The sequence below is a fragment of the Vombatus ursinus genome, unplaced genomic scaffold (assembly GCF_900497805.2).
Source record: "Vombatus ursinus unplaced genomic scaffold, bare-nosed wombat genome assembly UNPS02014770.1, whole genome shotgun sequence".
NCBI lineage: Eukaryota > Metazoa > Chordata > Mammalia > Diprotodontia > Vombatidae > Vombatus > Vombatus ursinus.
In genome coordinates, this window is record NW_020954548.1 from 33753734 (window position 1) to 33770672 (window position 16939).

Below are 16939 nucleotides of genomic sequence, written 5' to 3' on the forward strand. Positions count from 1 at the left end.
TTTCTAGGTCACTAACCTGAGGCTCCTGTAGTCATCATAGCTCAGGATCATGGGGGCCAGATACTTGAGAAGGTACAACTCGCAGCTCATGTGATGTTGCATTAAACACATAACTAAACTCCTACACATTATCCTCCACTCTCTCTTCCTTTCCTCTAGTCTCTATCTGTCCACTAGATAATGAGGTGGCCCTTCTCCTTGCCACCCTTGATCCCATCCCTTCTCATCTTCTCCAGTAGATTGTCCCTTCAATTATTCCCTCTCTAATCTTAAACCTCTCCCTATCTACTAGTCTCTTGCCCACTTACTACCTTTAAATATACCTGATTCCCCAATCCTTAGAAAACTTAGTCTTGACCCTACCATCCCCTTAAGCTGTAGCTCTCTTCCCTTTCTCAAGCTCCTAGAAAAAGCTGCCTACACTCACTGTCTTTACTTCGTCTCCTCCCACTTACTCCTCAACCCTTTGTAATCTGGCTCTTAGCTCAACTGAAACATTTTTTCCTAAGTTACCAACAATTTAATGGTGAAGTCTAACAGTCTTTACTCAGCCCTAATCTTTCTGTGCATATGGCACTGCTGGCCACCCTCCTCTCCTGGATCCTCTCTCCTGATTCTCCTATTTGTTTCACTATGTCTTCTAAGTCTCCTTTGCTGGATCATCACCCCCACCCCAATGGGAGTGTCCCTGGACCCTCTTCTCTTTTTTCTCTATACTTTTTTTTGGTGATCTCATCAGCTTCTATAGGTTTAACTGTCCTCTCCATGTAGTTGACTCACAGACGTAAACAGTCAGCCCTAGTCTTTTCTCTGAGTGTTAGTCCCACAATATTAAATGTTTATTGGCTATTTTTTTTGTTTTGTTTATTGGCTATTTCAAAGGCTCTTCACAGAGACAGCCAAAATTCAAAATGTCCAAAACAGAACTTATTATCTTTCCCCTCAAACCCACCCCTCTCCCAAACTTCCCTATTTCTGTCAGCAACACTATTCTTTCAGTCTCCCAAGTTTGTAACCTCATTGTAATCCTTGACTCCTCACTCTTCCTCAATCCACACATCCCAACCAGTTACCAAATCTTGCCATTTAGACCTCCAGCCTCTTGCACATACCCTTTATCTCTTCTTATATAGACATCACATTAGTTCAGGCTTTCATCATTTTTTGCCTAGCCTACTGCAATGGCTTCCTAATTCATTTTCCCACCTCAAGTCTCTCCCCACTCTAATCCATCCTCCACACAGTAGCCAAAGTGATTTTCCTTAAGCACAGATGTGACCATCTCAGTCCCCTACTTAATAAACTCTAGTGGTTCACTATTGTCTCTAGGATAAACTACAAACTCCTGTTTGGCTTTCAAAGTCCTTTACAACTTGGCCTCAGCCTACATCCTTCCGCCTCCATTATGTATTATTCCCTTTCTCACGCTCTATGGCCTAACTGTACAAGCTGGTTCTCCACACTCGGGAGGTCATCCCCCCTGTCTCAGTCCCTTCTCCCCTCCAACTCAGAGAATCCCTTTTTTCCTTCCAGACCCAGCTGAAGCACCACCTTCTAAATGAGGCTTTCTTCAATCCCCCACCCCCTCACCCCACTGCCAGTGCTCATCCTCAGCAATTGCCTTGTATATTTTTTATTTATTCTGTATATCCTTATATAAGTACATCTCATCTCTCTTCTCCCCCTATAGAATTTAAGTTCTTTGAAATTAGGGTTTGTTTCACTTTCTTTGTATCTATGTCCCCAGGGTTGAACCCAGCACCAATACCCTATTCAGTGTTCCTGCCACAGAGAAAGTGCTAGTTGAGTGATCATTCTGCAAATGTAGGAGTTCATTTTCAGAACAGAATCTAGTTTTGAAACCTTATCCAATATGGGGAAAGGGCAGCTGTCAGCAGTAACAGTAACTTCACAAAGGAATGGATTCTACTGAATCCCAAGGCTCTGGATTCTGGGGGACTAACAGGTCCCAAAGCCTACACGCAAAGAGAATCAGGGTGGGACAGCTGAAAATCTTGAGTAAACTACAGATTCAACACTCCCACACACACATCTTCCTAACAACACAGCCCAACGGAAAGAACTGAACAGGAATCAGAACCTGGCTTCCAGTGTTCATCCGGCTCCTCTCAGGGCCACAATTTGGGAAACATCACTCAATTTCTAGGAACCTCAGCATCTTCATTTGGAAATGGGTGTAATACCTATTAGACCTTCCTCCAAAGGGCTGTTGTGAGGATCAAAGGAAGCTGATGCAAGAAAAAGGACCCCAAAGGCCATAAAAAGCAATAGAAACTTTAAGGCAGCATCGTGACTACGATCAGGGGGCAGAACAATGTGACAAAATGTTGGTACCTAAGTAATGGAAAAAGGGTATATCATTAAAAACAATTAGAAGCCACAGCAGAAAGAGGCCTCTTCCTCTACCAGGGACAGGACCTGTACTTTCCCAGTACAGGAAGAACTTGCAGAGAAGTAAACACGTCTGATGCTGAGTAAAGTGAGCAGCATCAGGAGAACACTGTACACAGTAACAGCCACGTTGTGCAATGACTAATGTTGACAGACTTAGCCCTTCTCAGTAATGCAAGGATCTAAGACAGCTCTAAAAGTCTCATGACAGAAAATGCTGTCCACATCCAAAGAAAGAACTATGGAGTTGGAATGTAGATCGAAGCACACTATTTACTATTTTTTTCTTCTGTTTTGTTTTGTTTCCTCTTTCTGGTGGTTCCTCTTATGGGTTCTAATTCTTCCTTACAACATGACTAATGTGAAAATATGTTTAATAGGAATGTATATGTATAACCTATATCAGATTGCACACTGTCTTGGGGAGTGGGGGGAGAGGGAGGGGGAGAAAAATTTAAAACTCAAAAGCTTATGGAAGTAATTGTTGATATATCAAAATAAATTAATAAAAAAAAAGTAAACCCCTTTCATCAAATCAGGTTGACATCCCCTCTGCAGCTTACTGCTTTACAGAGATGCCTGAGCACTAAGAGCTTCAGTGACTTATCCATGGTCACACAGCCAATAAACCTCGGAGTGGGGACTTGGACCCAGCTCTTTGTGGCTCCAGGGCCAGCTTTCTATCCTCTACACCATGCTGCTTCTTGTGATGGATGAGACAAGATGAGATAAATGGATGAGAAAGAATCTATAACCAAATGAAGGAGAAAGATAATCATAAAAAACAAATAGAATAGGCAATTTTGGTAACAAAAATAAAAAAAGGTTTTTGCACAAAATCAATGTAATTAGAATAAGATGACTAACTGCTGATTGGTTAAAAAAAAATTTCATATCAAAATTTCTGATGAAAGTCCAAGATCTATAAGAAATTCACACAAATACATATAAGACCAACAGCTGTTCTTCAATAAATGTCAAAGGATATGATCAAACATTTCTCAAAAGAAATACAAAATATCAGCCATATGAACAGATGTTTCAAATCATTAATAGTAAAAATGTAAACTAAAACAACTGAAGTGTTTGCCCAAACAGAAGAATATGATTTTTTTAAATGGCAATGATCAATTCTGGATGGACTATAGGGAAATAGGCACACTAATAATATGCTACTGGTGGACCACCTCTGTGAACTGGCCCAACTATTCTGGAAAAGAATTTGAAATTATTTAAGAAAAGTTGCTAAATCAGATCTTTAGACTTAATCATCCCACTACTGGGCATATATCCCAAAGGAGATCATTAACAAAAAGAAAGGTCTGGGGCAGCTAGGTGGCGCAGTGGATAGAGCACCCACCCTGAAGTCAGGAGGACCCAAATTCAAACTCGGCCTCAGACACACAGCACTTACTAGCTGTGTGACCCTGGGCAAGTCACTTAACCCCACTGCCTAGCAAAAAAAAAACAAAAACAAAAACCCAACAACAACAATAAACAAACAATAAAAAAGGTCCCATACGTAACAAAATATTCATAGAATTTTTTGTGATAGAAAAAATGGCAAACAAAGTGGGTACACATCAATTGGGAAATGGATGTACAAACTGTGATATAGAAATAGATATGTACATATATAGGTAATATGTATATGTACCTATATATATAATGGAATATTACGCCATAAGTAATGACTAATAGAGGAATTCAAAGAAACATGAAGACCTGTATGAACTCAGAAAAACGGGAGTTGAGAATGATATACACAATGATGACTACAATAATGTAAATGAAAACAATACTAAATTGCTGCTGAACTAAAGTTAACTGCAGAAATCAATTTTAGTCCCAGATAAAAGTCAATCAGTCAGTCAACCCAAGTATTTATTAAGCACCTACTATGCACCAGGCACTAGAGCTACAAAGACAAAAATAAAACAGTCTTTTAACAGAGGAGTAAAGTATATATCAGATAAATATAACTACACAATAAATGGGAGGGAGAACTAACAACAAAGGGATCAGGAAAGGATTCATGCAGACAGAAGCGTAGAAGGTGGCTCTTAAGAAAAATTATGAAGTAAAATAAGAGAGTTTAAGAGCAGGAGATGACATGAAGATACATTCTAAGAAAAAATAATCCATTCCTTTTGGTAAAAAGATAGATGACTATGCTTGTGGAATGTTGATTACAATATTGGAATATAGTTGAATTTTGCTTAAATTTATCTTGGTTACATGGTTGAATGCAGTAAGGAGATATATTTGGAAATGATTTTGATATTAAAAAGGCAGAAATAAAAGTTATTAGGGAAAATAAAGGGAGGCACTTAAATAAAATTTATTATACTTTTGTTGATTTCGAAAAAGTGAATTGATTAAGTAGTTAAAAAAACAATACTCATGCTATGTAAGGTCTTTTCAAAAGTAAAGAAAGCACTCTACCAGACTTCATCATGAGACACATGAGTTCCAATACTGAAACCAGGAAAGGATAAAATAAAGATAAAGAACTAAATAACAATACCATTAATAATGATTTTATAAAAAGGGGTTTGTATATATTAAATCAATGCAACTAGAAGAAAAGATGGATTGAGGAAAAAACTAATTAAACACCTCTGACAAAAACCTAACATCCAAATCTTTATGGAACTGACACAAAATCACAAAGTGAAAAGATCTGAATATTATTATTCCCCAACAGGAAGTGGTCAAAGTATATAGCTCTCAAAAGAAGAAATACAAACTATCAACAACTATCTGAAAAAATATTCAGAAATGCTAAGAATCAGAGAAATGAAAATTAAAAGACTCCTGAGATTTCATCTCATCCTCAAACTGGCAAATGTGGTAAAATAGGGAAGTATGTAATGTTGGAGGGGCTACAGGAAATGTGTTGCTGTTCAATCACATCTGATTCTATGTGATCCCATGGACTTTTTCCATGGGATTTTCTTAGCAAAGATATTGGAGTGGTTTGCCATTTCCTTCTCCAGTGTGTCCCCATTTTACAGATGAGGCACTGGAGCAAACAGGAGTTAAATGACTTACTCAGGGTCACACATAGCTTGTAAGTGTCTGAGGTCAGATTTCATCTCAGATATTTCTGACTCCAGGCCCTATTGTGCTCTATCTATTGCACCACCTAACTGCCCAATTCAGCTATGGGAAACCAGACATGCATGCTAATGAACTGATGATATTGTGAATTAGCTTTACAGTTTTAGAAAGTAATCTGGAATTATCCAAAAAAGTTATGAAATTGTTTGAATTTGTCTATGTCAAAACAAGATTTATCACGTTTTAAAGCAACAAACATTAGCTGATTAATTAATTAAAGCAGGCATTCAGAGATACCACCTCAGACACCATGCTAAGCTCCCCAAACAAAACCTTTTCATTTTTGAGCAGAGAGGTATGGGACACAGGAAAGACTAAGCAAATGTAAGCCCTTATTCCTACTATCATGAGAAACACTTTACCTCATAAAAAGAAGGCAATACTGATGTAGGTGAGTTCTTGAGTGAATACAGTCTGTGAGCTCCCCAGAGAGCCATCCCAACAAAGAATACTGCTCCTCTCAGCAAAGGGGCATCTTCCATGTAGGCTCTAAAACCATTTTCCAAGCACAGAACATAATTATAATGGAGGTACAAAACACTTATGTACTTAGTAGATAGATTAGTGTTATGTTTCCTCCAAATGCCATTACCCAACCTTCACATAGTCTAAGCTAAGACCAGGGAAAGGAATGGGAGCTGGTTGTGGTAGAGAAGAAGGGACACAGAAATGAAGGCCAAAAGCAAAGACTAGCAGTTATTTGGTTACAGTTGAAAAACAAAATAACAGAGTTCTGGCAATCATGAATTAAAAAAACAAACATACTAGCCACTAAACAAGAGAAAGAAAGAAATCTTGGGTCCTATATACAAGTGAAGATAGAACCTATGAAACAATTAAACCAAAGCAGCAGAAACAGCAGTGGGTTTTGTACACCGTGGGGAGAAGCCTTTAGTAATTATGCTTTCATTTATTTAAATGCTATGATTATTGATCTCTCCTTTTTCTTTAGCACCAACCCCGTATAAGCCTTTACATACCTGTCCTCCATGATACGACACATGTTGAATATGGCACTGTGGCCCAAATGGGTTCCCAAAAGATTGCGCATGAGCTGTAAAGTATATTCCTTTTTAGTATATATAGATATGATTTTTAAAATAAGCAGCATGTATATCGCTGGGACCTCAGAAGTGCTGCCTTCTTTCCTAACCTTGCAAAAAAACCACTACAATAAAATTAGCTGGTATATCTAAGCTCTCAGTGACTTACCATATCCTTTTGCTTTTATTTCCATCCTAAAGACAGAGACAGCAGGGGTCCCAAATCAAATACACTAAACTCAGTTTCCCAGACTGGCAAAATGCTATTTAATTTCCATCAAATAGGCTATTACGGGGCTCCCATGAAGATCCAGACTGGAACTCATTTAAGACAAGATGGCCCTTTTCCCATCACCCTCAATCCATGAGCCTATCTTACTATTTTATCCTGGGGAAAATTTTTTCCCAGAAAAACAGCTTTAAAAATCCCAACCTTCCAGCAGGGCTCACAGAGCTCTTTGACATTGATGGTCCGGCACAGTGTGATGATAAACACAGGGAGGCTCTCGGAGGGAAGGCAATTATAACAAACCACAGCATCTAGGACCTGCAAGGAGACCTGTGGCAGAAGGAGAAAGCAGGAAGAAAATGAGTGAAGTTGTCTTCACTGTACACCTTCTCTCATAGGATAATGGAAAGATTATGATGCAATATATGAGAAAGGTAGATTTCCAAATATTCTTTATGCTGTTTTCTAGTCTACCAGTACTGTTCCATCACCCTTCACTTCTCACACTGCTAAGGCAGCCTGTCTGATACAAAACTTAGCACTGGAAAAGTTCTAATTACCCAAAGCCTGTTCTGTCCAATATAGGTAATCAGAAAAAAAAAAAGTGCAGAGTTACTGACCTCTATGTCCACAGAAGATGCAGTGCGAATGCAGAGCAAACAGATCATGCTGTTGGGGGAAAACACCACATAGTTACCAGAATTTTTTTTTTCAGCCAAAGACAAAGTTTATTAGAACATCTGTCATATTTGGGAGACTCTTAAGGAGTCTGAACATTAGTGAACTATTGGCTAGATTTTAAGAATCTGAGCACTGGCTAGATTATAAGAATCTGAGCACCTTAATGGAGACAAGACCAGAATATTTTTGCAGAAAGAAGACATGTTATTCAGTTAACTTTCAACAGTAGTTCATCCTACACAGATGGGATCACAGTGCCATCACTAAAACTACTATGGCCAGTCACCTTTTAAAACTCAGGCAAATAGGAAGTAGCTGCCTATACTTCCCCATTGATTTCTAGGGCTCCAACAACATCTGTCTCCAGGCTAGAACTCACTCAATCTAGAAAGGCAGAGAGGGAAAAGCCACCCCCCAATTATCAGAAGCATGGCAACAAAAACATTTAAATTGTTACTTACTGGACCATTGAAGCAATATATTCATCTAGGTAACAGCTATTAAATTTGACCAGGTTCACAAGCACCAGGAGAAATTCTGATGATAAGCCAATATCCATCCACTGTAGGACGAAGTCAGCTAGAAGAGATGGAAATGAAACTGGTTAGCCTCTAAGCAGTATCAAGAATTCTTTCTCATCCATCCAATTTTAATTTCTCATGTAGACTGGTGTTCCTAACATCCTCAATAACTTCTCTCCAGATGTAGTTTAAAAAAAAACAACCAGCTAGCTTCTGGAGATATTAACAATACTTATTGTTCTTTGGTGTATCAATGATTTCACCAGTGTGGGTATTCCTACTACAGGGAATCCCTCTAGTAGATGGTACCTCTTCCACATCTCTCTCACAACAACCCTAAGAAGTAGGTGCTAAGGTACCCAACCCCTTGCAATCTGGCTTCCATTGCCCCCAAATTCAACAAAAACTGCTCCCTAAGGGGCAGCTAGGTGGCACAGTGGATAGAGCACCGGCCCTGAAGTCAGCATGAGTTCAAATCCAGCCCTAGACCAATCACTTGACATTTACTAGCTGTGTGACCCTGGGCAAGTCACTTAACCCCAATAGCCTTAAAAAAAAAAAAACTGCTCCCTACAAGGTCACCACTGCTCTCTTGATTGCCTCATTGCTAAGTTCAATGGCCTTTTCTAGTTCTTGTCCTTCCTGACCTCTAAGGAACTAGACCACCCCTTTTTTCTGGATACTTTCTCCTCCTTGTGTTTTTGGGATGTTGCTTTTGTGGTTCTCTTTCTACAGATCAAACCAATCCTTCTCTATCTCCTTCAATCCCACCCTCTACTCGTGAATGTAGCCCAGGGCTCAGTCTTAGACCTTCTCTTCTCTCTACTGGTCATCTCATCAGCTCCCATGTATTTAACTATCATCTCTAAGCAGATGATTTTCAAATCTACACAGCCAACCTTTATTTCTCTCCTAAACCCCAGTAGGCCATCTCTAACTACCTGCTTGACATCTCCATCTGGATGTCCCACAGGCAGGTCAAACTCAAAATGTCAAAGTCAGAACATACTATCTTTTTCCTTCAAACTACCCCTCATCCTAATGTCGTCATTTCTGTTGAGATACAACCATTCTTCTAATTACTCCAATTTGCCATCTCAGAGTCATTCTCAATTGATCTGCCCTCTTATTTACTCACCCCTCACCCTGTATCCAAAAAGTCATCATCTTCTACCTCCTCAACAACTCCTTTCCTCAAGAAGCTTCATTGGCTCCCCATTGTCTTTAAGTTAAAATACAAAATGTTTGGCATTTAAAGCCATTCACAACCTTGTTTTTCCATACTGACTACAGTATACATCTTTCTCCCCTTATGTACTCTGCTGTAACCAAACTGGACTGCTTACTATTCCACCTGCATAAGTCCATCTCCCACCTCGGTGCCTTTGCCCAGTTGACCCACACTGGCAGAGCTCTCTGTCTTCTCTTCCACTTCTTTGAACCCAAGCTCCTTGGTAAGGCTCAGCTCAAAGAACATCTCCAAGAGCCCTTTCCTAATTTCCCCATCTGTGAGTGCCCCTCAAACCACTGCATACTTTAAAATATATCTTGTATTAGTACGTGAACACATCTGCCACAAAAGAATGTTAGCTTCTTTAGGACAAGGACTGTCACTCATATTTCTATCACCAGTGCCTAGCACACTGCTTGGTCCATAGCAGGCTCTTAATAGATGCTCTGTGCTGATTAATAAGTATTTGTTGATTGACTGAAATAAAATTGAAAAGGTATGTGAAAGCCAGATTGTGAAGGCTTAAAAGTTAAACCTATTGTATATTTTATCCTAAAGGCAATAGAAGGTCATTAAAGATTTTTGAAGAGGAGAGGGAGGGCTGGGGTGTGATATGGTTGGATCTGTGCTTTAGGAATATCATTTTGGTAGCTACATGGAGGCCATATTGAAGAAGTAAGCAACTACAGGCAGGGAGATCAATTAGGAGGTAACTAGTGCAAGCAAGAGGCAAAGAGAGCCTGAACTAAGATAGAAGCTCTATGACTGCAGTGTAGAGATTAAAGATGTGGGGTTCTTCTAGCCAAAATAAACAAATGAGTATATATTGACCTATGTGTTGACTCATCTCACTGACAAGCAAAATCAATATATATGACAAATTGATTTGCTAACAGTAGAGTTCTCATGCCCATCCCACTATAATCACCACCACTGCTCAAAGCAGAGTCTCTGGTGAGTTGCTCTTCTTAGTAACTGCCACCCCAGCAGCCCTGCTGATGCCTTGTTTCCTTTTCCTCCTCCTCCCCACTTACTCCATACTTCATCCACTCAGGGGCAGGCCCTCCCTGCCTTTAAAAGGTAACAAATGGCTAAACTGATGAACACCCTGGACTAATACACTAATGGAAAAAGACTAACAGAACTCCTTAGTACCCTCTCACCAGTACTCAGACTATAAACAAATCTGGTCCTTCTAGAGCCAACAAATATATATCTGATCATCCTATTTATTGAACTGGGGATAAGGACCAAACCTATGTTATCACTGGTAGAGAGAACTCCCAGATGAGAAAACTCCCTCTAACAATGCAGGTCAGCACCTTCTTTGCAACATATAGTCTTAGAAGCTTCCTAGAGTCTTGAGAAGTTAAGTGACTCGCCTAGGGCTACACAGCCAGTATGTGTCAGAGACAGGCCTTGAACTTGGGCCTTCCTATCTCTAAGTTTACATATCTTTCTACTACTCCATGCTGCCTCTCTCTTGCATTAATTCACATAAATCTTAAAAATAACAATAAAAATGGACAGACAAGTACAAATAAAACTGGAGTGAAATTTCTGGTACCAAATGAATCTATCTATCTATTTATCTATGTAATTGTTATGTATATATGTGTATGCATCTGGGTGTGGATAATACACACATAAAAATACATATGTGTATATAGATATATTTAGTGTCTGTTGGACACCAATGAGGCTTAAATAAGACCTCTACTACTAAAAGCACAATTGAAGATTGTACTAAGATTTTATACCAGCCAGATTTGGAAAAAGAATATGGAAAAAGTCTTCTATTTAGAGCATCATAATATTAAAATTAATATACAAATACAATATTTTTTGAAACAGTTCTTCAAAAAGGTCTGTCTTAAGATTATAAAAAAAAGTGGCTCTTCATGAGTGGCAGTCTCCCTATTCTTTGCAGAAATGGGGGACCATGAACGTGGAACATAGTATCTGCCCTTTTTGATATGGTAGTTAGTTTTGCTAAACTTTTTTTCCTTACAATTTTTTATTCTTTATTATAAGGGGTGGCACTCTGGGAGGGGTGCAGGAACAGAAAAGGGAAACTAAAAGCTGTAAGTAAAAATGAATTTTTTTCAAAAAACCACTCATTCCTCAAAATGGCTTCTGACTCCTGGTATGGCAGAAAAAGCCCAAGAGAATCAGGTATTCACGCACTTGGGGTTCAAGCACCAAATGCCATCGTTTATTGGCCCTGTGCCTTTAGGCGGGTCCCTTACTCTCCCTGAGCTTCAGCCTCTGCATCTGTGAAATGGGGATAATATGTGTATTATCACCTCACAAGGTCGTTTGCACCTGTTAACCCATAAAGCACTATAGAAGTTTGAGCTTTTACATATTATTACACCTCACATTTGTATAGCATCTTACAGTTTACAGAGTGTTTTCCTCAGAACAAAAACTAATAACAATGCTATTATCTTTTTTCTTCAGGTCCCAGGAAGCTAGAAGACCATGTTCAGAGACTATATGTCTATTGTTTCAAGCCAACCTAAATAAATTCAGGGAGGCTCATCACCAGGTTGGTCACCAGGTGACTAATTTTGAGGCCTACGATTTGTGTGAAAAAGAGCTGGTGGTCATAGTCACCTGAAAAAAAAAATCAACAAAAGCATGATATGACAGCCAATTTCAGGTTGAATTAAGAGAGACACAGTGTCTCAGAACAAGGATGACGATAGAAACAATGCACTCTGCCTTCATCAGACCACATCTGGAATACTACTGGGGTCTGAGTGCCAGGCTTTAGGATAGCACTTAAGGTTTTAGGAAGGACATGGACAAACAAATGTGTCAGGGAAAAGCTGACCAGGATGGTGAGGGGACTCATGTGAGGATCACGTGAGCTGGGGATGTTTACTCTGGAAGAAAAGGGAGTTGGGGGGAGGAGAGAGGAGCTGTCACACAGAAAAGGAACAACTCTTGTTCTGCTCGGCTCTAGGGACAAAGCTAGGAAGGATGACTAGAAAGTGCAAAGAGATAGATTTAGACCCAATAGAAGGGGAAAAAAATCTCCTAATAATTATAGCTGTTGCAAAGTAAAATGGGTTGCCTCAGGATATGCTGGGTTTTCGCTTGCCAGAGGTCTTCAAGGAGAGAACTGATGACCAATTGTTGGGATACCACAGATGTGTTTCCTGGTCAGGTATGTGTTGGCCTCAGTGACTTCTAAAGTCCATTCCAACTGCAATTCCAAATTCACCCAGGGCGGCCTTGGCAGGCTGATCACACCCACAGGCTCTTCTGCCCTCTCCTGGGCAGCCCACCAACCTACAGCATCCTCCTCCATACAAGCGGAGGAGTGAAACATACAGAAAGATGAACTCACCCAGTTCTTCTTCCAAGTATGTTATGTATCTCCCATTGTCAGTGAGAGCCTTGAAAACTTCGAGTCTCTCATGCAGGTCTTCATTGGAGGGGTAATTCTTGATTACCTTAAACAGATGCGCTCTGAGAACACCTAAGCGTTCCCCCTAGGGGAAAGAAAAAAAATCATTCCCACTCTGCCATTGACTCTCCATGTAACCTTAAGCAAGTCATTCCCTTCTCTGAGCCTCAGCTTCTTGCACTGTACAATAAAATAAGGAGGTTGGATCAAAGTATACCTAAGTCTCTTTCTATATGAACTCTATGAACCAGTGAGACTTCATTCCTCTCAAAAAGCAGTTGAGTTTTCTGTGCCACTGCTAATATACATGCCTGATAATTCCACAATGGCCAGAGAGATCACAAATATAGCTATTAAGGCTGTAAAACACAGAACTAAGTACTGAGACCTTCAGATATGGGGTCATTTCCCACCCAAGCCCCATTTTAAGATCCTTCCAGAATTCTCTCTTCAGCCACAACTCATAAGTAGATAATGCAAAAAAACTTATGTCAAGCTAAGGCTGAGAAAATGATAGCAATAGCCTCCTTGGCTTCCTTACTCTCTAGAGAGATATGATTTCCTCTTCTATGATTAGCAAAAATACTTCCCCAAATAAAGAAGTGGTATGAAAGTCATTTAGAAGGGTTGAAGAATTAGCTGATACTAAACTCTCCCACTTCTGATAATAATAGTTAATACTGATGTAGCACTTTATAGCACTTATAGCACTCTGATAATAATAGTTAATAATGATATAGCACTTTAAGATTTGCAAAGTCATTTCCATATCTTACTTGATCCCTCACAACAACCCTATAAGGTAGATGTTATTATTATCCCCATTGTACAGATGAGGAAACTGAGGTTTAAATGGTTTTTTCCCTCACTAGGCTAGTGAAAGAATTCAAGACTCCAGTCTTCCAGACGACAAGTCCACCACCTATTTCCTCATGTGTCTGCCATCGCTGACATTTATTAGAGTACTAGAAGGTCTGCAAAGTACTTTACACACATCTACTAACCCCTTCCTGGGCTCACTCCAGGGCAAGTTATTACAGCAAGCCAACAGCCCCTTATCTACCTGACTTACCTGACCTTGAATAATCGCTTTCAGCAGATACAGAACAGCATGCCTGGCTTCTGCTGGCTTCTCAGGCTGTAACATGTCAGCTACAGCTTTCCAGATAGCTTCTACTGCATGCTGAAAATGGGAGGAAAGGGAATGGTAGTTACTGCTCTGGTCTCAATAATCTCAGCTTCCATGCCTTATAGTATAAGGACACCCAAAAGACATTACCAAAACTAAAGAAAACAGTTTAAATTGGAGTCTCTCTCCATCTCAGAACTACAAAACAAAGTTTCTCTCCTTTGTAATGGCTAGAAATCCACATTTCATTGTGTACTGTCCACAACCCTTTATGATTATGTTAACAAACAGAATGGCTCAAGGTAAGTTATGACATTTTTGTTGTTGTTTCAGTCATGTCCAACTCTCTGTGACCCTGTTTGGGGTTTTCTTGGCAAAGGTACTGGAGTGGTTTGCCATTTCCTTCTCCAGCTCATTTTACAGCTCAGGAAACTGAAGCAAACAACATCAAATGACTTGCCCTGGGTCACAGAATTAGTAAGTGTCTGAGGCCAATTTTGAACTCAGGAAGGTGAATCTTTCTGATTCCAAGCCTGGCACTGTAGCCACTGCTCCACCTAGTTACCCATAAATTAAGCCACAGTTCTTTTCAACTCTTCAAGAAACTTCAGTGCTAGTCACAGTTCTGCCAATGACTCACTGAGTGACCTAGCACAAAGCACTTAGTTTCTCCCTCTATAAATGTGGGAATGAAACTAGGTTGGATCTCTTCTAAAGACATTCTATAACTCTATAATTTTTTATCTGAAGGAATCAGAGACTCCTGACTAATTCACCTCTGTACCATTAAGAATGGTCTAATCACCAGATTAGAGATTAGGGAAACAACTTCTCCACCAAAGAAACACCTCAGTATCCGCTTAGAATTTTCCTTCCTGTTTCCCCTTCAGCAGCCTGTTCAGTTCCACTAGAACATCACCCACATTTTAAATAACTTTTCTACCTATCACCAAAGGTGGAGAATTTTCCCATCTCTTCAATTCCTAAAGTTTAGAAGCTCTTAGACACTTAACAAGAGCTCAGCAATGCATCTCTTTACATGTATTTCCCTGGGCACAAACATACCTCTTCAAATTTCTTGGTTTTTGCTACTTCACAGATTTGACCTATTGTCCGAATGCGATTGTTCAAGCCACACTCTACACTGAGTTCCTGGGAAGAGAAGTTGAGAAAGCAGAGAATTCAATCATCTCCAGGCTTTTAGGTCTGTTAGGCCCAAGCCACCATCTACCCCATGAGCCACGCCATATGAAAGCCATTCTAAATAGGGGACCCTACATGCTTCCTGTGAACCTGCACCTTTGTTTTCATATGGTAGACCTGAGACAATTTTTTCCTGAAATGAGGATTTGTCATGGCCTGCCACACTAAGCCAGTGGTATAACCTTGCTACTATAAACTTCCCATAGCTTGGGCATATTTGGATCCATAGCCTCACAAAAATTCTAATTCATTTTTTCCTGTGCCAAATCACCAGAATCCTCAAAGAGTCAGGACAAGGTAGTTTTTCCTTGATGGGTATTTCTGGTAGTGTTGCTGATCACTAAGCTCCCAGAGCATTTCATAACAAACCAAGACTCTTTTCCCAGGCATATCTTTCTGAAATAGCAGAAAAATCAAGCAGGGAGGTCACTCACCTTCAGAATTTCAGCAGTGATGATAAACTCAGTTTGTTTCCCCTCAGAGGACCTGGGAAGTCTTGATGTTCCCAGCCCCAACAGAGTCCTGAATTTCTCCTTTAGCCCAGAATCTTTGCTTGGTGGCTTAGCCATGGTAAGCAAGGCAGTGCCAGGGCTCCTCTGTCCAAATGAAACAGATACATATCCTCAGCCCTTTTTTAGCCCACCCTTACAATGCCCCATATTTGCACGTTCATCTAAAGCAATACAATAACTTCCAAACACACCAGTTGGCAGTGAGCTCATCCTTTTTCCCCACAACTTTATATTTTCACTGGTCCAGGAGCTAACCAAGCTTTCTACTTGATTCAGTCATGAAAGGATCTTTTTAAGTCTTGGGAGCACAATTTTCCTCACCATTCAAGGATGAGTCTATGGGTGTGCACTGGGGGATGGGAGAGAGGGGAATGGTGAGGGGAGGATGGAGCAGGGACAGGGAACAAAAAAGAAGGAAGGGTAATCTTACTGCCCAACTAGACGAGGAACCCAGGGACAACTCTCACGTTAACAGCAGATGTATTTCTCTAGTAGCTCAAGGCTTATAAAATGCATTCCTTAATTTCTCGAGGAAGGGGCTGCAGATATTAACCCCATTTTAGAGATAAGGAAACCAAGGCTTCAAAGGAATTAAATGGCATGCCCAAAATCACCCTGTGAAGTTTTGTGTTTGTTTGTATCGGGCTGGGGGTGGGGGAACCCTGGCAGATCATTTCTAAGTTCTCCTTCCTACGCTAATGACTGTAAGGTTCCAAATCTCGGAGCAGACCCTTGAACCAGGGTCCTCGGACTCGAGCATGGCTCTTTCCACACATCTGCCTACGCCCTGTGGGTTCCAGGCAGGCTTCCCATCGCCGAGTCGCAGTCTAATCCACGCCCCAAACCCGGAGACCGAAAGAGGATGAGAGCAGCAACGAGACCAGAACCACGGCTGGCTCGCACCGGGAGGAAGGGGGCGTGGCGGCTGCAACCCGGGAAAGGCCCCAGACCCTCGGGCCGGCGCAGCGCGGGCCTCCCTGCTTCTTGGGAGGCCCTGGGTCCAGACCCCTGGAGAACACCCCCCGCCTCAGCCCACCAGCCGGCCCTGGGCATTGCTGCCTGGGGCGCCGCGATCCGGGGGTGGGCTCGGGGCTCCGGATCCGGGGGTCCGGACAGGACTCACCCCGAACCAACCTTGGCACCGACTGGGGGAGCCCCCACCAGGGAGACGAGAATTGCAACGACCCCAGAGCTCCCAGCGGCCTTCCGGAAGCGCGCCCGCTACTTCCGGCAAAACTGTGGGCCCGCTAGGCACACCCCCGGCAAAGCCTGCAGGGAGTTGTAGTCCCGTCGGCTCGTCTCCCTCTCCCCCTGAAACCAAGCGAGGTAGGAGGAGACTCAAGGGAACCGGGGAGGAGCCGGGATGTATCACGTGTCTGGGCCTTCCGGCCTGTGCTTCCGGTCCTCGTGAAGCTTCCTCTTCCACTAAATGTGAAC

The 16939-nt window shown here is 41.2% G+C and overlaps 1 protein-coding gene across 6 annotated transcripts in view; it reads right to left on the reverse strand.

The window, feature by feature from the left end:
* Window positions 1–16722, reverse strand: part of TSC2 (TSC complex subunit 2) — a 56337-nt gene extending 39615 nt beyond the window's left edge. For 5 of the 6 annotated variants that reach the window (XM_027862764.1, XM_027862763.1, XM_027862761.1 and 2 more), the window contains exons 1-10: window positions 16626–16704; window positions 15425–15586; window positions 14853–14939; window positions 13731–13841; window positions 12599–12743; window positions 7950–8067; window positions 7428–7476; window positions 7012–7137; window positions 6516–6589; window positions 5898–6024 (exon numbers count right to left, since the gene is read on the reverse strand). In XM_027862764.1, coding sequence (XP_027718565.1) covers window positions 5898–6024; window positions 6516–6589; window positions 7012–7137; window positions 7428–7476; window positions 7950–8067; window positions 12599–12743; window positions 13731–13841; window positions 14853–14939; window positions 15425–15559 — 972 coding nt within the window. In that variant the 5' untranslated portion in view covers window positions 15560–15586; window positions 16626–16704. Of the gene's footprint in view, window positions 1–5897; window positions 6025–6515; window positions 6590–7011; window positions 7138–7427; window positions 7477–7949; window positions 8068–12598; window positions 12744–13730; window positions 13842–14852; window positions 14940–15424; window positions 15587–16625 lie in introns of all 6 variants that reach the window. The other variant, XM_027862760.1, reaches the window with a different exon arrangement.
* Window positions 16723–16939: the final 217 nt, after the last annotated feature.